Source organism: Octopus bimaculoides, chromosome 4, assembly GCF_046866305.1.
Source record: "Octopus bimaculoides isolate indiv1 chromosome 4, ASM4686630v1, whole genome shotgun sequence".
Taxonomy (NCBI): domain Eukaryota; kingdom Metazoa; phylum Mollusca; class Cephalopoda; order Octopoda; family Octopodidae; genus Octopus; species Octopus bimaculoides.
This window is the reverse complement of record NC_142931.1, coordinates 119,713,901-119,738,744: the sequence shown is the minus strand read 5'-3', so window position 1 is coordinate 119,738,744 and position 24,844 is coordinate 119,713,901. Positions and strand designations below refer to the sequence as shown.

At 35.8% G+C, this 24,844-nt stretch overlaps 1 protein-coding gene across 1 annotated transcript in view; it reads right to left on the bottom strand.

The window, feature by feature from the left end:
• LOC106868835 (arrestin domain-containing protein 3) overlaps nucleotides 1-21,985 on the bottom strand; it is a 90,445-nt gene extending 68,460 nt beyond the window's left edge. The window contains exon 1 of the mRNA XM_014914261.3: nucleotides 20,927-21,985. Coding sequence (XP_014769747.1) covers nucleotides 20,927-21,209 — 283 coding nt within the window. The 5' untranslated portion in view covers nucleotides 21,210-21,985. The remainder of the gene's footprint in view (nucleotides 1-20,926) is intronic.
• Between the last annotated feature and the right edge of the window lie 2,859 nt (nucleotides 21,986-24,844).

Below are 24,844 nucleotides of genomic sequence, written 5' to 3'. Positions count from 1 at the left end.
TACTTGTCTGACTAATAGTATAACAGCGTCTTTAACCCTTTTGTTACGATAGTTTTGTTGAAACACACTGTTTGTTGCAGTTAATTTTGAAAATAATTTATCAAAACAACTTTGTTCTTGTTAAGCTGAAGTCTTGAACATATATTAACATAAAAAATTTTGATGGCAGGTTTTAATTTTGATGACTTTAAAACAGGAAATTTGTACAATGGAATCACGGGTAGCCCCAGGTGGATTGGTATGGAAAGGTATAATGGTAGTTTAACTTGGTAAGTGTAGTCGTTTCATTCTAGAAAGCAATCGTTAAAATCAAACTGAACATTCAACAGCCAAATAATCACAAAAGAAAAAACATATGTCAATAAAAGCATCATCAACATTTTAATTTCCACTTTTCGACATTTCCATGTGTCAGATGAAATTCGCTGAGGTAGATCTTCTATGGCCAGATGCCCTTCTAGTCACCGCCAACCCTCTCGTTTCTGAGCAAGGTAATATTTCTCCATGAACGGAAGCAAACAACATGGCTTGTATGATGGTAATGCTTGTTCACAACCATTACATGCTGTCAAGATAAGGTTACATACAAATTCACACACACACACACATACAACTGTATATATATATATATATATATATATATATATTCTTTCAGTTTCCATCTACAAAATCTACCCACAAGGCTTTGGTTACTTTGACACTGTAGTAGAACACACTTGCCCAAGGTGCCATGCAGTGGAACTGAACTCAGAACCATGTAGTTGGAAGCAAGCTTAACCAAACAGCCAAACATTGATGATAATCAACTTATATAGAAAGTAAATACTAGCATTAAACTTTTCTTCTTTTACTACTTTTAGTCATTGGACTGTGGCCATGCTAGAGCACCAACTTCTAAGGTATAATCAATTACATTGACTTCTGGTACTAATTTTATCAGCCTTGAAGAAAATTAAAAATTCTGGGTGGGGTCTGAACTTAATGTAAAAGGATGTAACCAAATACCACAAGGTATTTTGCCTGATGCACTACTGATTCTGTCAAACAATTACCATGTCATTGAAGTTGAACTTCTTGTTTTTACCAGTTTTATCATCATCATTTAACGTCCACTATTTCATGCTTGCATAGATTGGTCCGAGTTTATTTGAGGCATATTTTCTATGGCTGGATGCCCATCTCGTCACCAACCCTCACTTATTCCAAAGAATAGGATATTGGAAATGAATGACACTCCTTGTCATTTACAACTATCACACAATATCAAGACAAGGAGACACACACACACATACACACAGGCTTCTTTCAGTTTTCATTCACCAAATCCACCCACAAAGTTTTGATTGGTCCAAGATTATAATAGAAGACGCTTGCCCAAGGTGCCACAAGTAGGACTGAACTTGGAATCATATGGTTGTGAAGCAAACATTTAAACTACACAGCCATGCCCATATATTAATAAATGTGATGTAGTAAAACGAAACCAAGAACTCCTAACATAGGCCAGTAAAGAGTCAATTAGTTGGTAACATGTATTAATAAACTAACTTTGAATAAACCAAGTAAAAAGATAAACAGAATCAAATAAAAAATTAATGAAAATGACAGAGAGAGAGAGAGAGAAACAGGAAAAGACTAGGCTATTGTACGTTTGACACTAAATCTGTGGATGACAGGGTTCTTATTGGCTGCTTTTGTGTTACAAGTTTGATGGAAATTAATTGTACTTTCTGTGTATGAGATGTTTTTGTTTTTGGTTGTTGTTTTTTTTTGTTTTGTTTTGTTTTTGTTTTTTCACCTTAGCTACCAAACAATTCTCTGGATGGAATTGTGTATTCTCAGCCATTCGTTTTACACACCATCTAACACACAGGCGCCGCACAAAAAAAATAAAACCTTGATCATTAACTGTTAACATTGTAGAATTCATTTCCTGCCCATGCCTTTTTTCATGTAGTGGACAACTTTAAGATAGTGGAAATGGACAGCAATTGCATCAATCTCACTAGCCTCAGAGGATACAAGAAGGTTCTGGGAGAAACCCTTTTCTCTTCATCATAATCATCAACATTTAACATGTTTTCCATGCTAGCATAGGTTGGATGGCTTGACAATTACCAGCAAGGCCAGGGACTGCACCAGGTTCCTTTAACTGTTTTGACTTCATTTCTACAGCTGGACGCCCTTCCTTACACCAACAACTCTACAGAGTGTACTGGATGCATTTTATGTGGCACCATCATCAGTGCCCAAGACACCACGCAGTGGAACTGAACCAGAAACCATGTGGTTGGGAAGCAAGCTTCTTACCACACGCCACGCCTGAGCCTATTATAACATTTTACTTATCTTTATTACAATAATATACATAGAATATTGATTTATCCCAAGTAGACTAATCAACTGAGCAAACTCATAACATTTAGAATGTTATCAGAAAGTTTCTGGACAGCATATGCTGTGAGTGTACAACTCAATGAAAACTGAATGCCTACTGAGTCAATCTGCAAATAGGCTTCATGCTGTTTACGCATATTCAGTTATTACACAAGGTTTTGTAACATTGTGTTAGAATAGCATTGTGGTTTTCATTAAGGCTAATGAATTCAAGCAACATTCCACATCAAATTTTGTGTGAAATTTGGCAAACCTGTTACTGAGACCCTTGAAGCTTCTCAGAGTTTTTTGTGAATATTCTTTAGGTTTGATACAGGTTTTTCAGTGGCCCATGCATTTCAAAGTCAGCTGAGCTTCAATTCAAGATGATAAGCATTGAGAGCAACCAGTTGCAAGCAAAACCACAGTAAATGAGGGGAAATTTAGTGAACTTATACATGAGGATTGTCATTGAACATAATTGAAATTGGTTGTGGACTCTGCCAATAGATTTTTCACAGAAAACCTAGACATGCATTATGTTGCTGTGATGTTTGTCTTTCAGCACTTGACATGCAATCAAAAGTAGCAGTGTCTTGATATGTGCATTGTTAGCCTTCTCACAAGGTTCAAAACAGATATCAAGATAATATATTTCTATTTCTATGAAAGAGAATGATCACACCAAGTACAATAAGGAAACTTTCTGATAATACTTTGTATAAAGCTATTAGCTATATTTCTTTTTGTGAGCAGACTATGCCTTAAGAGAATCAAATAAGGTTTGAAACTGATCAGGTAGAACCTTTTTCTACCCATGAAAGAAGAAAAAAAGACATTTGTTTACATTTGTTATAACACAGTGAGATATCCATTGCCAAAATGTTTACCTTGTATCTACACAACAGAATGAATGCTGTTTATTGCATACGTTAATTTGAATGGCTTCCAGATAAAGCAAAATTTATGCAAGAACTGATTGAGCAAAATTAATATATTTAATGACTTAATGTAGTTACAAGTTCAGTGGGTAGATCATATGGTATTCCCTGATGAAAATCAAATGAGAGTTGAAACTAGTCAAACGTAGCTATAAGCTCTGTGGGTAGATCACATGAAATTCCCTGATGAAAATCAAATGAGACTTGAAACCAGTCAGGTTGAACTATTTCTTTCTGTCATTGGAGAAGAGAAAGGTATTTGTTTACATTCATTACAACACAGTGGTGGTTTTGGTGCATTGCAAAAAAAACAAAAAAACTTTTACATTACAATTCAGCTATAACAAAATTAGAAAAATCTTAAATTCGTATTACATATGTCATATTTCACAAGAAAAATACTAAGTATCAGAAACATAGTTTATATGTATAGATATTAAACGGAATATCTCTGGGACAGGTTTGAAGAAAAAAAAATATATAGCTTACTAAGACAGAACAATACAGTCATTAACAAAAACAGGAAAAGGAAAATCAAAATGTATAACAGAACATTTAATTTCAATGTCACTTAAAATATTGCTCAATCTTTTTTGCACCAAAGAAACATTTTCCCATATACCAATTTTGGATTCATCCCACTGCATGATACTTACAGCACATATCTTCTACTACAGCTTCAGACAGACCATAGCCTTGTGAATAGCTTTGGTAGACGGAAATTGAAAGAAGCCCATCATTGTATATGTGTGCACACATACGTTTGTTTGTTTACATACTCTTCAAATGTTGCAACCTTACAAGTGATAACACTTGTCATTTCCTGTCAATAAATTTGGCTTTCCACCTTTGAAGGTGTGTGACATTTGGGAAACAGTTTGGAGAGAGCAACAAGAAGGCTATTTGCCTGTAAAAGAATGCCTCAATAATACATGTCTAACCCATGATAGCATGGAAAAATAGCAGTAAAAACAGATGAGCATTTTTATAGTGATCCTTACTACTTTGTATGCTTAAGCGCAGTTGCCCTTGCATAGAGCCTCGTCCCTTGCAACTCTCTCCAGCTGAGCATCCCTAATCTTGTGGGCTTGTAAGTACTGGTGCCATGTAAAAAAGCACCCCTACTGGTGATGCATAAAAGCATCCAGTACACTCTGTAAAGTGGTTGGAATTAAGAAGGGCACCGAGCCATAGAAACCATGCCACAACAAACATGGAGCCTGAACATCCCTTCAGCTGGTCAGCTCCTCTCAAACTGTCCAACCCATACCAACATGGAAAACAGACGTTAAATGATGATAATGAAGATGATGATACTCTTTCTCCTGTTTCTAAAAGTAAACATACTGCCAGCATGGGACATAAAACAATGATTTGTGCATGTGTGTGTGTGTGTTAGTGTGTGTGTTAGTGTGTGGTAAGAAGCTTGCTTCCCAACCATATGATTCTGTGGGTTTCGTAGGTGGTAACTGAAAGAAGCCTGTCGTATATATATAAATAATATGTGTGTGTGTGTGTATATATATATATATATATATATATATATGCATATATGGGTACAGGACGTCACCAACTGTACAAACAACATGAAATGCATAAACAATGAGAGAAAAAATGGAAAACAGGACAAGTAAACACAGAGAAAGGACCCTTCATCAGTTGTTGGCCATCTATCTACTCCTCATTTTGAGCATTCAACGACATGTGTGTGTGTTTGTTTGTTTGTCCTTGTGTCTGTATTTCTCCCCTCCACCACTACTTGACAACTGGTGTCAGTGGGTTTACATCCCTGTAACTTAGCAGTTCAAAAAAAAGATAACAATAGAATAAGTGCCAGACTTTAAAAAAATAATTAGTACTGGCATTGCTACATTCAACTAAAAGAAATTCTTCGAAGCCAAGCCTCAGCATGACCACAGTCTAGTGACTGAAACAAGATATACATATAAATATAATATATATATATATATATATATATATATATATAGGTGTAGGAGTGGCTGTGTGGTAAGTAGCTTGCTTACCAACCACATGGCTCTGAGTTCAGTCCCACTGTGTGGTACCTTGGGCAAGTGTCTTCTACTATAGCCTTGGGCCGACCAAAGCCTTGTGAGTGGATTTGGTAGACAAAAACTGAAAGAAGCCTGTTGAATATATATGTATATATATGTGTGTGTGTTTGTGTCTGTATTTGTCCCCCCAATATCGCTTGACAACCGATGCTGGTGTGCTTACATCCCCGTAACTTAGCGGTTCGGCAAAATAGACCGATAGAATAAGTATTAGGCTTACAAAGAATAAGTCCTGGGCTCGATTTGCTCGACTAAAGGTGGTGCTCCAGCATGACCACAGTCAAATGACTGAAACAAGTAAAAGAGTAAAAGAATATATGCACAATATGAGGGAAAGAGCTGTGCTCATAAACTAACATACTATCTTCAAGTGGAAAGGTCAGAATATGACAGTGAAGAGTGAAGTTAAAGTAGTTAATAAAGTATTTTTAAGTGTTGAAGGTTAATTTGACAAGTGAGGTCAATAACCATAGATATTTTAAAATCACTAACTGGAAGATCAAAATGACAAAGTGAAGGCGGTGCAGTTTAATGATAAATTTATAGCTTTACTTGTTACAGAAGCATATAAAACAGACAGACGTATTTCTGAGTTTGAAGAATCATGACAAATGTTCAGTATATTGCTTGAAAAGTAAAATGTTACTGCTAACGAGGAGAGAATAAAAAGCACCAAGTGTGTTTGGCAAGTTCAAAAGAGAAATGACTCTTTTATAGTCAATAACACGTCAAAGGAAAGAAAATGTTTCTGAATGCTTCATACATCTTAGTACTTCATGAAAAAAAAATTCGCAGACAATTCAAAATTATCACCCTTTTAAAGTTTTCTTTTAAGTTTTTTCCATTTCCGAAAATTATAGGTTTTTCGCTCCACCTGTAAATAACTATGTTTTACGTAAATAAGATAATATTGTAAAAACAACATCACTTTTTATATATATAAAAACTTCCAAAAATCAATACTAATTCCTAAATACTATTTACTTTCAACATTGCTCCAATAATTTAATCTTGGGCAGTATTACTAAAAGATCATCAAATAGACTGTTCTTTCAAGAATAACTATTTTAATCCTAAAACATTTTAACCATGAAATAATATTAAAAAAACTAGACTCTTTTCCAGTAGAACATTCCCTACTAATTTACAAGCATTAGAAAGCCTCTCAGTTTTCATTAAAAAAGAAAGGAAAGATTCTTCTCTGGAATGTTGTAAAAACAATGCAGTTTGCACACAATAGAATTTTTAAAATTCCATTTTTCAAAAGTGCATATACTAATAATTCTGACTTGGATTGATTTGTATGTTGAACAGGACATTTTACAAAAGCATATATAAATAAAAGCATTTGATAGTGTATTGTTGATTAAACAATTTTCCTTTCCGTATGAAGTTACCATCGCATTATTTCAAAACATGAAAGAGAAAGAAGCATGAGAATGAAAGAGAAAATGAAAGCAACAATACAAACGGCTATAAAAACATACTACAAGAAGCAGCATGAGGTCACAGATGATGAAATTTAACAGTCATTGGCTTGACCATCCAGATGGTTATTTCTGTCAAACCAGAAACTGAATTTGCAATAGGTACCTCAGGGTAATCAGGCCAATAATAATATGGAGTTCATAATCCAATCAGCATAATTGTTCTCTTTCCAATGACAAAATGGCTGACTTCAATATTGCTCACTCGGTATTTCCAGCATACATAAATACTGTCTTGTCTCACAACCACAAAACAATACTGAGAACACTGCATCATTAGGTACACTGGCTTAACCATTTCGTTACTGTATTTAGAGATGCTCTGTGTTTCTTTCAATTATTTTAAATATAACAAAGAATTTAGTTAAAATAACTTAGTTAGAATTAAGCTGATGTTAGGAACATAAATTGTGACTAAGGTTTGGTCGAAGATTTTAATTCAGAACTTTTGAAAACAAGACATTTGTACAACAGAACCAGAGCTGGTTTCAGCCAAGTCAGTAACAAAAGGATTAATACTTTAGCACTGAGATTACTGTCAAATGTAATGCTTATTCTTTCATATTGTCTTGGATTAATTATGATCGTGCATTATCTTATAGCTTTGAGATATTGATGTTGTGAGTGTTTATTTATTTCTATAACAATATTGTAGAATAGATGTGAAAGGCTGGATCTGGCCAGTTTGAACCTAAAACAGAATATTCAGGGCCAGATATGGCCAGTATGAATGTTAAAGAGTTGAATCATTAAATTAACACAGTATCAGCTCCAGTTAATTCTTCAGCAATATCACCACAATCAAGAACATTGCCCCTCATCTGGTATGTCATGGCACACTGGTGTGCCATGAGACTATGCTAGGTGTACCGCTGTGTATCCTGAATATAATTTTTTTTCCCTATACTTTTAGTTATATTTTTTAGTTCAGGTGTGATGCTGGATTTTGAAAAGAACATAAGTGTACTACAAGTGAAAAAAGATGGCAGACCCTGATCTAGAGAAATGTAACTTACCTAAAAAATTTTTCTGTAAACTTGAAAATAGCATATTTTTCATTTTTCAAATTGAGTTGTCAATTTGAAATTACTTTTTTATGTGTATGTCTTTCAATAAAAATGTCTTATTTTCTATGATGCAACCTTCATAAGTTAACTAAATAATGCTGTTGAGAAATGAAAACAGAAATCTATCAATCTTAATGATGCTTAATAATCTAGTTTTAAGTATTTACTTATTCATTTCACTTACACCAAGCCTATTTTTATATATTCTTGGCTTCATCTTCTTTAATTTTCAAATCCCACACCTAAATTCATATTAGATTCACAGAAATGACAATTCTGTAGCAACAGATTAAATGTGGAAAATAAATTCTAAATTGTTATCAATCAGCTTATTTCTAATTTTCTAGGGAGAGTCTAATAAAGCCACTTTATTTAAACAAAAAAAAAAAAATCTACAGTTCATCTGATTTATGGTTCTTTAAGAAGATCCCCTCTCCTTTCCCATTTCTTTTTTCACATCAAAAGTATGTGGTAGAGAAAATGAATTTAGACAAGGCTACATGGTACCTAAAATGCTAAAAAACAAAAAATAATACAATCACTTTGTCATCTTGATGTGATCACCTAAATATTTCATTTTTTTTCATTAGTAGAGCAGATGTCTTTAGCTGCTTTCAATGCATTAACTTTGGGAGAAAATCTTTAAAGTTTTTCAAAAGCATTACAAAAGAAAGAGAAAGGAAAGCTGAAATATTAATGATAGCTGTGATGCTCCACCATTCTTAGTCATACACTGAAATTCAAAGCTTATACAGGACTCCAGATAAGAACCAGCAGAAAGACTGTCTGCATTCATTCCAGGTTTACCCAGTGCAAAAGATAGCAAATTCTTGGCTATACATGGTGCTATACAGACAAAGGTAACTCATGAAACAATCCAAGAATGTCACATTGGAGAAAGTTTCATGAACTTAGTTTTCAACAACAAAAGCTCAAATTCTAGACAATACTATTATGCTTGTCACCTTCTTGCACAACAATTTAAAAGAAAAGTTCTTTGGCCCACATGTAACACCACCTTTATCAGATTTTAAACACTGTTGAGCACTGAACATATTCTACAGAACAGCATCAGTGCTGAAAATCAGTAATTCAATATGGCATTCAATGGCCACAGATATGGCCTTGTGGTAAAGAGTGTGCTTCCCAGCACCTTGGGTAAGTGGCTTCTACTATACCTAAGGTTGACCAAAGCCTTGTGAGTGGATCTGTCAAAGGAAACTGAAAGAAACCCATCATGTATGTGCTAATGCATTGAAAGCAGCTAGATAGACAGACAGATAGACAGTAACAGATATCCAGATGTGACTTATAGGAACAGGTGTGACAATTTGGTAAGAAGCTTCCCAACCAAATGGTTCAGGGTACAGTCCCACTGTGTGGCACCTTGGGCAAGTAGCATTTACTATAGCCTCAGGCTGACCAAAACCGTATGAGTGAATTTTGTAGACAGAAACTGAAAGAAGTCCATCATAAGTGTTTGTGTGTGTGTTTTTGTGTTTGTCCCCACCACCACTTGACAACCAGTGTTGGTGTGTTTACATCCCCATAAGTAAATAGTTCAGCAAAAGAGACAGACAGAATAAGTACTAAGCTTAAAAAAAAAAGTACTGGGGTTGATTAGTTCAACTCAAAATTCTTCAAGCAGTGCCCCTAATGACTGAAACATGTAAAAGATATATATATATATATTTATCTATCTATCTATCTATCTATATATGTATCTATATATATATATATATATATATATATATATATATATACATAATGTTTTTTTTTTACTGTCTCCTTGCCTTGAAATTGTGTGATAGTTATAAACAAGTGTCACTGTCATGCAAGTGTGCTTTCTTTGCAATCTTCTATAAAAACATGTCTGGCCTTAGGGAAATATTACTTTATCTGGAAACAGATGAGGGTTGGTGACAGGAAGGGCATCCAGCCATAGAAAATCTGCCTCAAAAAGTTCCATCCAACTCATGCAAGCATGGATAAGTGGACACTAAAGCAATGGTAATGATGATATAGAAAATTAAGTGGAGAAAACAGAGATAAAAATGAAAATGTACCTCAAGTTGCTTATAAAGAATAGTGTATATATATTGCAGTGATAGATATTTTGTGGTGTAAAGCTTGTTCTCACATCATGAACAAAATATATTATTCTGCTTTTACGGGTCTAGACGATATATATATATATATATATAAGTTCTGTGAAACTAATTGGTGGGATGATGCTTCTTGTTGACAGTAACACTTTGGCCATATTTATGAAAAACTGCATGGTTATAACTTTATGGCTGTATTATAATTCAAAAAGAGGATTTATGATATATCAGTGAAATTGCCTTTTCCTTCTGCACAAAATGCAATCATCATCATCATCATCATCGTTTAACGTCCGCTTTCCATGCTAGCATGGGTTGGACGATTTGACTGAAGACTGGTGAAACTGGATGGCAACACCAGGCTCCAATCTGATTTGGCAGAGTTTCTACAGCTGGATGCCCTTCCTAATGCCAACCACTCCGAAAGTGTAGTGGGTGCTTTTACGTGTCACCCACACAAAGGCCAGTCAGGCGGTACTGGCAACGGCCACGCTCAAAATGGTGTATTTTACGTGCTACCCGCACAAGAGCCAGTCCAGGGCCACTGGCAACGATCTCGCTAAAGGGTCAAACTAAGAAAGCTATTGAAACAAAAGTTGGAATGGTCATAGTTGGAATACTTTAGATCCAATGTTTGCCTGGCCAAGTTTGACCTGTGGCTAAACAATGAACAATAAAGAAAAAAACAGCTATAAGAGAAGTTGGAGAAAAAAATCTTGTAAAACTTGACAACCAGGAGAATCAAAACTTTCGCCCACCTTTAAAAGGAGACCTAAATATTGATTAACTGGCAGAATATTTGATATGCAGAGATTTCTGGTGTTTTGTCATCATATGAAAAGTAAGGCAGCTCAAATTTCAATTTTTTTTTTTTTTCATGGCACACCCTAATATACACACACAAACATATATAAACATATATGTATATTGTTTTTAGTTTGGTTTTTATACTGTCTTGGTTTGTGTTTGTGTATATAAGAGAATGCTTTGAAATAGGTTGAGCGTGTGTATATATAGATAGATATATGTATATTTTTATTTCTCCATGTACGTGGGGGAGGATGGTATTAACTTTGTTTATGCAGCTATGTGAATATAGTTTGCATTTTGTAATTCTGTGTTCTCGAATTTATTAGTTTTGACATGTTTTAAGACATATTTCATACTTAGCTAAAGGTAAAGTGCTATGCTTCACTCTGAGAAGGCCTTTGACAGGATTCCATGATCAGGAATATGGTAGTCACTGAAGAAATACAGTGTGGAGGAATGGCTTGTAAGGGATGTGTAAGCTATGCACAAAGGCACAATGAGTAAAGTGAGAATCACTGATGAATTTAGTGTGAAGATAGGGATTTATCAAGGTTCAGTCTTCAGCCCTCTTTTATATATCACAGTCCAACAATCAAAACCGGTTGCCCATGGAAACTCCTATAAACTGATGATCTAGCTCTTATAGCTGAATCTATAATAGAATTAGTGAAGAAATTCTGGATGTGGACATGAAACCTAGAATTGAGAGATTTCAAGGTAAACTAAGCAAAGACTATGGTGTTTGTTAATAAGTAGGGAAGAAGATAAGACCCTTGTGTCTTCAGGGAAATAATTTTGCTTAATAAGCAAAAACGGAGTAGGTAAGAACTCAGTCTATTGTACTCAGTGTGAGCTATGGATGCTCACAAGAGGTATAATGGAATCACAGACAGGCTACAGAAAAGACAGACTTTGTATGTAAGCAGATGCACAGGGGCAACAAGTACTAACAGCATGCCAGAAAAAGATTCTCTTAAATGCCCAAGAGGCTCACCAGAAATAGTTGTTAGCTTCTGTTGCCTAGATGACATGATAAGTTGTGAAGGTAGTTGTTCTGAAAGTACAGTAACCATGTTAAGAACAGGTTGTAAAAAGTTCCAGGAATTATCTATTACTTCTGCTGGTAACAAAATGCTTCACTTTAGAATGAAAAGCAGATTGTATGATGCTTGCATTTGAATTGTGATGCTGCATGGTAGTGAGATAAATCATGTGTGTGTGTGCATGAATGCCAAAGTACAAGTGAGCTGAGAGACAAACCAGATATAAAGGAGAATCAGACATAATGTAGCAGAGAGAAGGTTCTGCCGGTATAGGCATGTGGTACGTATGGAGGATGACCACAGCATAAGGAAGTGCCATGCATGCCAAGTTCATTGAAGCTATAAAAGGGGGAGGCCAAGCAAGACGTGGAACAAAGTGGAGGGCGTTGACCTGAAGATGCTGTACCTTTCAGAGAAGATGATAAAGGACCATAATGATTAGTGATAAGTAGTGCAGCAGAAAGACACCTGTGACAGAGCATGCATTGAAATCAGGGTAGTGATAGAGATAGAGACCTCTGTGTGTGTGTATTATCATCATCTTCATCATCACCATTCAACATCTACTTCCCATGCTGGCATGGGTTGGACAGTGTGTGTGCATGGGGGGGTGGTCAATGTCCTTATCACTGCCATCATCATTAATGTCCACTTTTCCATGCTTGCATGGGTCATACAGAATTCATTGAGGCAGATTTTTTTTTTTATGGCTGGATGCTCTTCACCTGTTTCCCAAGCAAAGTAATATTTCCACATGGGCCACTTGTTTACAGCTTCTGCATAATGTCAAAACATCAAGACAACACACACACACACATACAATGGGCTTCTTTCAATTTCCATCAGCCAAATCCTTCACAAGGTTTTGGTTGGCTTGGGACTATAGTAGAAGGCACTTTCCCAAGGGGCCACACAATGGGGGCTGAACCCAAATCCATGATTTGAAAACAAATTTCTTAAACAAACAGTCACACCTATCTATGTACATAAATGTGTATGTGAATGTATGTATATATGTATGTATGTATGTATGTATGTATACGTGTGTGTGGGGGTGTCTCTCTCTCTTTCTCTCATAGATATACACAGACAGACAGACAGACAAATAGATAGATATGTTGCCAAAGCAGACATCACCAGTGCTGGTGCCATGTAAAAAGTACTGTCTACTCTGTAGAGAGGTTGGTGTTAGGAAAGGCATCCAGCTGTAAAAACCATGTCAAAATAGACAGTGGACCCTGGCACAATCCTCTGGCATACCAGCTCCTGTCAAAGTGTCCAACCCATGCCAGCATGGAAGATGGATATTAAATGATAATGATGGTGAAATACACACCCTTTATGCACTTATATAAGAGACCAAAGAAAATAGACCCTATTGAATACCCAGAATGCTCTCCAAAAGTAGTTGTTAGTTTGCTACCTTGGTGATCTAATTAGCAGTGGCAGTGGGTGTTCAAAGGGCATAGTAGCCAGAATATGAAGGGGTTTGAAAAAGTTCATGGAACTATTACCTTTACTGAAAACAAAGGGCTTTATTCTAAGGGTAAAGGGCAGATTATATGACATGTATGAGTGGGCTTTGAGCAGGTTGCATAACAAAGTATGAAAGAGCTGAGAAAAATATATGATATAGGGGGAATAAAATGTAGAGTACAAGAGAGAAGACTGTAATGGTACAGACACAATGTATATTGAGGATGGCAGCTACATAAAGATGTGTCATGAACACAAGGTAAACGGTACACATGGAAGAAATACACTAAGAAAGACTCGGGACAAAGTGGTGAAAACTGATCTCAAGATGTTGCATCTCATAGTGGAGATGACAATAGAAAGTGCTGACTGGTGTTTCACAGTGCTGAAGGAGAACCAACTAGAGAATGTCCAAGAAGTAATACAAGCATCATGACGATCATCATCATGGTCATCATTTAACGTCTGTTTTCTATGCTGGCATGGGTTGGATGGTTTGACAGAGAGCAGCCTTGGCTCCAATTGTCTGTTTTGGCATGGTTTCTACAGTTGGATGCCTTCCTTAATGCCAGTCACTTTACAGAGTGCACTGGCACCAACATGGGTACTTTTACATGGTACCAGCACGAATACTCTTACATGATACCAGCATGAGTGCTTTTTATGTGACATCAGCATGAGTACTTTTTAAATTGTGCTTATTAAATGGGACTGACACGAGCGCTTATTATGTGGTGCCGGCACAGGCTGTAAAGGACCTGCCTGTATGCATTGATGGCCACAGCTTTACTTAGCTTGACATATCTTCTCATGAGGCTCCTTCAGAAGTCTTGGTCCTTCGTCATCTCAGTGAGACCTGTCTGGCAATCCTTTCTCACTTCTACATGATCTACTACATTCTTTGGTAACAAAGGGCCTCTTCCTCACAGTGAAAGGCAGATTGTACGATGTCTGTGTACATACAAGGGTGCTGCATGACAGTGAAACATGGGCTATGACTACAGAGGACCTGAGAAGGCTTGATAGAAATGAAGCCAGCATGTTCCACTGAATGGATAAGGTCAGTGTGCATGTATGACAGAGTGTAAATGATTTAAGAGAAAGATTGGGTATACGAGACATCAGATGTTGCATGCAAGAGAGAAGCCTGCACTGGTATGGTCATGTGATGTGTATAAATGAGGACAGCCGCATCAAGAAGTGCCATTCTCTAATTGTGGAGGGAACATGTGGAAGGGGTAGAGCCAAGATGTGGGACAAAGCATGATGAATCACAAGTCATAAAATTAGTAACAGTGGCATACACTGCTATGGTATGTACCACTGACTTTACATTTCCTTATCACTCACTTCCCTGTTACTCTTATCTATACTATGTGCCCACCACTACCACAATCATTTGTACCATTCATTAGTACAGGACCCACCTACATTCTATTCTCCCAACCATCACCCTCATCACTTCAACTTCCTGCATATCTTGAAGTCTATGTATAGGAGATCGTATAAGATGAGCTATGTCCGGTAAATTCTACCTTCACCTTGCCTTCCTGTTTTGCTTGTCATCACTCCATATTTCACTGCCCACCATCAGACTCTTCCTTCTTTACTCCCACACATCCTGGGTCACCGTTCTATCGCCTGGATCAAATTGCATTCTATCCTTCTGCTGTCCTGTTGGTTATAATGCCTTGAATATTCATACATATATTTCTTAATAGTTGCAGGGGTGGTTACGTAATAAAGAAGTATGCTGCCCAACCACATGTATCAAGTTCAGTCCCACTGTATGGCACCTTCAGAAAGTGTCTTCTTCAATAGCCCTCCTGAACCAACCAAAGACTTGTGAGTGAACTTGGCTGATGGAAACTGAAGAAGCCTGTCATACATACATACATATTTATATAAATATATATATATATATATATACACACATATTTCAAAATAATTAAAGAGAAAGAAGTCATGTTTCTTCATTCACAGTTCAACACTCTTCTAACTTGCCGTTGGGCCTATAGCGGCAAGAAGTTATGCATATATATATATATATAGAGAGAGAGAGAGAGAGAAGAGACATAGAGAGAAGAAGAGCAGTTTAAAAACTTTATCTCCATGTGTGTTGAATGATCAATGTTTAAATAAAACATTGACAATTCTCCTGTATTAACTATGCTAACTTTAAAATAGACTGAATTCATTTTGCCCGCCTTACATCATTTCGTATCAAGAAGAATTGTCAATGTTTTATTTAAGCATCGATCATTCAACACGAATGGAGATAAAGTTTTTTAACTGCTCTTCTCCCTCTATCTATGTCTCTATATACATACATATATATATATATATATATACACATACACACGCACACTCATATATACATGTGTGTGTTATTTCTTTACTACCCACAAGGGGGCTACACATAGAGGGGACAAACAAGGACAGACAAACGGATTAAGCTGATTATATCGATCCCAGTGTGTAACTGGTACTTATTTAATTAACCCCGAAAGGATGAAAGGCAAAGTTGACCTCGGCGGAATTTGAACTCAGAACATAGCAATAGACGAAATACTGCTAAGCATTTCGCCAGGTGTGCTAACATTTCTACCAGCTCACCGCCTTAATATATACATATGTGTTTGTGTGTGTGTGAATTATTATTTCCTTGCTTTGTTTTCATCTGTTGTACGTTAACAAATGTCACTGTTGTGCAAGTGGTGTCCCTTGTTTTCAATCTTCCATGAAAACATATCTGGTCATGGTAAATATTATCTTACACAGAAACAGGTGAGGGTTGGCAACAGGAAGAGCATCTGGTTGTAGAAAAGCTGCCTCAACAAATTCTGTCATTCAAGCATGGAAATGTGGATATTAAACAATGATGGTCATGATGATGATGATGATGATGATCTCAGAATACTGAGTATTCCTGTCACTCATTCCCTATCAGCATCCCTCCTATGACATATCACTATCATTCATGCCTCTTACTCTGTAAAGAAGCTGGCAAACAAGGAGACACATGGGGTCATGAGGCTCCTTCAGTTATGTCATGCACATTGCTACTCTCTAGCAATGGTGTCGCAAAAAATGTACTCAGTACATACACTTAAGTAATTGGTGTTAGGAGGGACATCCAGCCATAGAAACCAAGCCAAAAATGAAACACACAAGATGGGATCCTTCAACCCATAATTGAATTTATGCTGACTCCAATCAGAGCAATCCGTCCAACACATACATACAGCATAGAAAGTCAACAGAAAATAATATTATAAACATTATACGAGGTGGTATCAAAAAGTTCCCGGATTAGTTATGTTTAATAAAAAAAATAACTTATTTGCCTAAGCTTTAACATCCTTTGAAATAGTCACCTTCCACTGCAATATACCAGTCCCAACATTCCTGCCACTTTTGGAATCAGGCCTGGAAGTTGTTTTCTATAAGCGAGTTGGGGACCTTCTGCAATTCGCTCTGAATCTCAACAATGTTTTTAAAATGGTGACTTTTGAGCTGCATTTTCATCTTTGGGAAGCGATGGAAGTCTGCAGGTGCTAAATAATCTGGCAAATAGGGCAGGTACTGAAATGATACCATGTTGTTTTTGGTGAGAAACTCATGAGTGAGGTGAGATCATGACAGGGTGCATTGTTGTCATGAAGAATCCAGTTCCCCACGCTTCACAGATCTGGTCACTTTTGCCAAATATCCTCCCTCAAACGCTTCAAAATGTCGCAGTAGAACTCTGGATTGATGATCTGGCCCTGGGGGATGAATTCTTGATGCACAATATTACATTTCCGAGGGTGATGCTTGTGGCTGTTCTAGATCGCTCATCATCTTCCAGAGACATTCTTCTGCTTTTGAAGCACCCATGCCACTTAGAACATTGCATATGACTTGTTACCTCATCACCGTAAGTTTGTCAAAGCATGCTCAATGTCTCTGTAGCAGACTTCCCAAGTTCAACGCAAAATTTCATATTGGCTCTTTGTTCCTGACATGACAAAAATCACAGACTACAACATACACGTGATCACAAAAACACAAATTTCACAACTTGCAAAGCAAACACAGCAATGTCACTCAGCACACTGCCTCATGAAGGTCACTGCTAGCTCTCACTGTGCACACAACTGTGTGCTGCCATCTGTTGGCAAGCTACAGGACTTGTCCAGAAACTTTTTATACCACCTCATATTTGATGAAGTAATCTGAATGCTGAAGGATTAAACTACTTCCTTGTACCTCCAGCAACCATTAACAATGATATGGGTGGCTGTAGAAGAACCTTTAGAAGTTTGAGTCACACATTTATTCTACATGTTTCAGCCATCTTAGTTAATGCCTGTTTCATGTGGATTTAATGCAGCAGAGGACATGGCTGTGTAAGTAATCTTATTTGGCCAGCTGATTGAGAGTATCTTCAGGAGAGACTGCATATTACAGGCCTCTAGGGCAATGGTTCTCAATCATTTTCTACATATGGACCCCTTTTGATTTCTATTTTTACTTGGGTGGACCCTCTTAGCCATTCAATGTTTAAAAAATCCTATTATATTTTTATAATTAAATATTATTAGTAATTGTATAAAAACAACTGTTAAAATATTTTGTGTATTGAAGAAGTATAACCAATTCATTCCAGATAAATTTTAACAAAATCTTATATGTACCCCAATGACCATAAGGACCTCAGTTGAGAACTGAACCACTACTCTAGAGTCTTAATGCATTTGCTCTATGTCGTTTATGTTCTGAATCCATACAAGAAAGTGAATATAGCCTAACAGATAAAGAACTTAGTCTGGCGGCTTGAGATGATTGTTTAGAAAGACTCTCTAAGCCTTCAAAAAGATATGGAAGTGTATTGCAGGTCGTTTTAGAATATCCTCACCAGAGTGCAATCATTGGAATTTAGATACCATTGATGCTGCCTAGGTATCTAAACTAGTGGGGGTTAGGTATTGCTGTTGTACTGAGAAAGTGAAAAGAGGGAGAGTAATTGATAGATGACCTCAGGTTTCACAAGTACGCATGCACGCACGCACACCCTACACACACGCACCCCCAACATACATGCACACATATACAAACATATAAAGATGCCCGCGCAAGCGCGTATCTTATGTGTGTGCAAGTAATCTTGTCTCACCAGGTGACTAAAAGGATCTTCTGGAAAGAGTGGCTAACAAAGGCCTCTAGGTTTAATGTGCCTGTTGTTTATCATCCAATGTTCTGCTCCCATGCAGGAATGAGAAAGCACAAACAACCCTAATAGACGAGAGCCCCAGTATGGAGGCTGGAATAGCTGATGAGGAAGCCTCTTAACGTTCCAAAGGATACGGAAGCCAGCCTCAGGCACCTTAGAATAACCCCGTCATACCCCTCCACCACCAATTCAACCGCGCCCCTCCTTCTTTATACCACTATATAAAGTGTGTGTGTGTGTGTGTGTGTGTGTAGAAGGGTAAGGAGAAAATACAGGGAGATAAATAAGACGCACACAAAATCAGATGATACACATTCAAAATCAAATATTTCTTGTTACAGCTACGCATTGTGTGTTTTTAGAACACACACACATAAGCGCATAATACATATAGTATGCTTCAACCGACAAATTCCTGTTTATTCAATCAGTCACACACAACAAATACTGCAACGCCCAACAAGGATGTTTCGTGTTTCATATTGACAGATTCAAAACAATTTATTTCAAATCAAAAATCGAGAAACGCAATAGATATTTAACAAACCACAAAAAATATCCCCTATAATTAATCAGAGAAAATGCATAAAATATTAAATTGGATTATACGTGTGTGTATATATATATATATATATATATATATATATATATATACATACACATATAAAAATTATGGGGGTATTGCAAAATACCAGCTCGACATATTGCTGTTGCACACCTTTTGAAAATAAAGGTACGGTTCGAGGAAGTCTAGGCGGTCGACCGATCTGGTAGAAATAGAAGCAAAATTTCCCTCAAGAATCACACCCGAACCGTCTTCAAAAGGGAAAGATATATTTAGAGATATTGTGCAGTCTAATAAACAACTATATGTGAAATAGAAGACGGGTATATTCGGGGTTGATCACATTCACAGGTTTTTGGGGGTTAAGCAACACCCGAACATTCTATAAACAATAGTATGCACGTATATGAATATATAATACACACACAAATACGTGTGCATGTACCTTGGTGCGTGTGTGCGCCCGAGTATGTATATATAGTATGTATATATAGTATGTATATATAATTTGTATGCATATATTATGCATGCATATACATTATATGCATATGTACGCACATGATACACATACAGATTATATATATATATATATATATATATATATATATATATATATATATCACGTATCGTACATATTTACTACAGAATACTACAGGAATTAGTTAAATTACTCTAGTTTTCACCCGTTTGTAAAATAAAATAGTGGGTATATATATATGATTGTGTATACACACACATTCATACATATATATATATTACACACACACACATGTATGTATGTTATCGAACTAATAACTCGATGTCACAGGAAGAATTAGCATTATATCGAACAGTTGAAAGATCAGGTAAATTTATTTTTAGGATATTATTTTGAAAAAAATCGTCTCACCAAACAGCCTAACAACCGTGCAACAGAAGCATTTCAAGAACGAAAGCTTGTACAATTAATAAATAAAAAATGTTGGTAAATATTTTTGAGATCGTTTTTGGTCTTGCTTAGTTATTTGTTGTGGTTGTTAATGTGTGTTTTGTTTTGTTATAAATTAAGGTGAAGAATAAATTGTTGAAATTGATCACTGAATTAGTAACATAGCAAAATGTGGGGGAAACAGCTTTTAAATTTGTAAAGTAAAAGAGATGTATTAATGAATGGAACAATTATTTTTTCAACGGTAAAGCGTCAAAAAACCAACCAAAACAGTAGTATGCAGCCATATTCCACTGTTTTCTCTCTACTTATGAAGACTAGGTGGGGGGTAGAGAGCTGGAATATCGGGTACATATTTCCGCTGTGAAGAACTCAAAACTGTCTTGGATGATCATCTATCTAATTAATAAAAATATTTAAGAGGGTAATTTTTTGCTCAACGGAAAGACGGGGGGAAAGTTTTATTAATCGTGATTTCACAACATACTTTAATTAAACAGAAACCATCAAGAATAGAATAATATAAACATAAATGTTTGGATTTGCGTCTATAACTATTATGCGCCTTCTTGTATACATAGAGACGTACAAAATATCTCTCTATATATATATATCTATAGCTATGTATATACATATATTTATAAATATATACACGCATATATATATAAGTACACACACGCACATATTTCTTCTTTCTTAACTGATTTCTAATAAGGAAATTTCGTAAAGAGACGACTAACTGAATGAGGTCACAATGAAAGTCAAAAGAAGAAGCATAGAGAATAAAAATAAATAAATAATATAAGAACAGGAAATTAGGAAAGAAGGAAATAATACATACCTCCGCCGAACAAAACCTGTCTCTTGAAAAAGTACTCCACTTCAGCATTGTAGTGTTCTGTGTAGGAACCAAGTCGGCTGCCTGTACTGCGAGATTCTGTCCAATGGACCTTCGCGACACCACGCATAAATACGCGAAGGGATCGCATTTTCATGTCCCCTTTTAGTTCTACGATTACCTGACCAGTAACCCTCTCTCCTGGATGGTAAACAGACTTGTTACTGTCCAAGTAGATTTCGAAACATTTCAGTTTACCCATGATGTCAACATCCCATGCTACCATGGACGGAGGAAGCAACTCAGTATCCAAGCTCTTTTATACACAGTACCAGTTTTTGTTATTTCACTTATCTACGGTTATCTGGGGTATATTGATATTTTTTATATGATTTCAACTTATCTTGAAGAAAAGGGAAGCTCGAAAGTAACAGAACATCCCATTAAGCCCTCCCTGAAAAAAAAGCGGTGGTGGCAAAAACCATACAAGCGACGACATCACACTCTCCTCCTCATTAGTTCGGAACCACAAAAATAATGACGGTACGTTTGGAATAAATCAGAATAGAAAACTCACGTTATTCTGTTATTCGGTTAATCTCAGAATCTAAAAATAAACCCTCAGTTTTAAAAACCATTAATCCAAAGAATTGTTTCTAACTTAGACTGAAAATAAATAGGCACAAAGAATTAATATAATTTGTTGAATTATTATTTTTTTTTTGTATAATTCATAAATCAATATTTCGCTTTTTTTTTTTAACGAACTATATCCGTCAGATTGCTAATCATTCTAGTTCAAACAAGAAAATTAATATAATTATTTTCTTATTTTGCTTATATGAAATTATAACATTTGTTGATTATTTGTTACCATACGGATATCGATCATTAAATAAATACAACCAACCAGTATAAGCAATTGTAATTATTAACAAAGGTTGTTATGTTGTCACATGAGGGAAAAAGTTCAACTGTTCCAACACTTCTACTAGCTATACCTGTATCCTTAGACAAGACACTTTACTCCTCTTGCAGGAGTAGAGATAAAACCGAAAATAGACCGTTGTCTACTTCACATTGGGACAATAACAGTTGATAAGAACACCCAGCCTAAAAATAAAGTCACAATAATCACTGAGATTCCTCTTTTAATAATAACAATAAATAAATAACAAACATGAATATATAATTATCAATGTCATAAATCTTTTGAGTTATTCAAATGAATGGGAAAATATTTCAAGAATTGAAATACTTTTTAGTATATAATAGATTTATGATGTCTTATTTATTTTATATGCATAAGCACAGGTATGGCCAGCCAAAGTCTTGAGAGTGGATTTAGTTGATGGAAACTGAAAGAAGCCTGTCATCATCAACATCATTGTCATTATTTGCCATCCATTTTCCATGTTGATATAGGTCAGGCGGTTTGTCAGGAGCCAAGTAAGCTAGAGAACTGCACCAAACTCTGTCTGCTTTGGTATGGTTTCTACAGCTGGATGCCTTTCCTAATGCCAGCCACTTTACAGGGTGTACTGGGTGGTTTTTATGTGATCCTTACAGCAGTGACGTCACCAAGTAACTTGCAAGGCAAAAAAACCCCTCAACTGAAGAGGGAGCAGTATTGAGGGAGGTGGCTTTGTGCCAGGTGATGCATGTATGTGTTCTTCTGTCTCTTTGTCTTCACATCACACAACAGTAGTAAATGAGCATCAATGCCATACAAGTGGCATCCTCTATTTCCAATCTGTGAAAACATGTCTGACCATGAGAAATATTAGCATGCTTGAAAACAGGTGAGGGTTGGCAACAGGAAGGGCACCCAGATAATGAATTCCCTCTGAGCCATGCAAACATAGAGAAGCGAACCTTAACCCTTTAGCATTTAACCGGCCATATCTGGCCAAAATATTCAACCTATTTTGTGTTCAAACTGACCAGATCTGGCCTCTCACATCTATCCTAATGTCATTCTTAAAAATAAATAATCACATCACTAAAATCTTGAAGCTACAAGATCATACATGATTAATTCCCAAACAATGTAAATAAATAAGCATTATCTTTGACAGAGTAATCTAAATATTAAAGGGCTAATAGATTGATTTTTCTTTTTAGCTTTTCTTCTTCTTGACATTTTTCCCTAAACCTTACTAAATCAAACAGTTGGGTGACATTTCAAACTTCAACTCCTAAAACACGAAGAGAACCAGGATCTATTTTCGAAAAGGTATCACTGTTTGTGGAAATGTTTAGACACTTATGTTCTTGCTTCTTCATTAGACAAAACAACAGCTTTAAATAAGAAGAAAAAAGGACTACTAATATACGAAAGAAGTATTAATTATGAAAAGAAGTAAATTTAATTCACTTACTGTTATTGTGGAGGACCCTGGTCACTTCCTAGTTCAACTAGACTTATTTCAATCTGCCAAACTACCAGATGTGATGGATATATCTGTTGTTCCACATATATCATATTTCTATCTAGTTGGGGACTATACTGCACACTACAACATGCAGTTTGTAAATTGTTGGAGCATAGTGTAAAAATCTGCTACATTTGTATAACATATCAACTCCCCCAAAAAGTTACATATTTTCTCTAAAAATATAGCAGATAATTCAGTCTGCTTCCACTTTAAAAACAGAGTAATATTCAAAACAAGGTGCAGACATGGCTGTGGGCTGTTGTAAAAAGTTTACTTCTAAACAACATGGCTCCAGGTTCAGTCACATTGCATGGCACCTTGGGCAAGTGTCTTCTACTATAGCATTGGGCTTATCAAAGCCTTGTAAGTGGATTTGGTAGATAGAAACTGAAAAGAAACCTCTCATATATATATATATGTATATATATTTATATAAGGTGATTAAAAGTCAAAATAAGCAACAAGGACATCCAAAGTTAATGCAGTACGATCGCTTCATGCGATTCCATTTAATTAAGCAATGTGAACATTACATCAAATCTAAAATGCAGAGCAATCCTCAGCTGCACAAAGATATAGAAATTTAATGAAATTACATTTAAACAGGACATATTTTTATATACAGGTTAGCCTGTATGATCTGGCTAAGTCAAAATGGTTTTTTGTATTCTTCCTTTCTACTTGGAGAGTTTAGATGTAGTTATAAAAAATTGTCCTTCTGTTTAAATGTAATTTCATTAAATTTCCATATTTTTGTGCAGCTGAGGATTGCTCTGCATTTTATATTTGATGTAATGTTCACATTGCATAATTAAATGGAGTCGCATGAAACGATCGTACTGCATTAACTTTGGATATCCTTGTTGCTTATTTTGACTTTTAATCACCTTATTTTGAAACTGTATGGATAATACCATACTTAATTCTGGTGCCTAAACTTAAGTACCATATTCACCTGAATCTAAATTTTTTATATATATTTATATCTATATATTTATATATACAGAGTACAGTGAATAAACTGTTGTCTAAATTATGCAAAAATGAAAATAACACTGACATCTCATTTTAACAGATATATTTACCAAAATTACATTAAAATATCTTGAAATATTAAAGAGTAAATTTATTCAATAAAATCGCCATTGGCTTCAACCACAGCCTCAAGATGACTGTGGAAGATCCTGCAACTCTTCTGGAGGGCCTCCTTGTTTAAGTTGGAGAATACTGTCATAATCCTTGCCTTCAGTTCATCTTTAGTGTTACAAGAAGTTTTGCCAAGCAGTATAGCATGGTGTTTCCAAATTTCTGGCAAAGTGAATTGCATCATGGCACTGTTTTTCTAACAGACAGTGCTCAACTGACCCTATTATACTGTGTAGTTGACAAAATCAAAAACAAACAATGTGCATGCACGAAATTAATATTATAAAATGGTGACAATTTACCCATCACATCCTATATACATATATATATATATGTA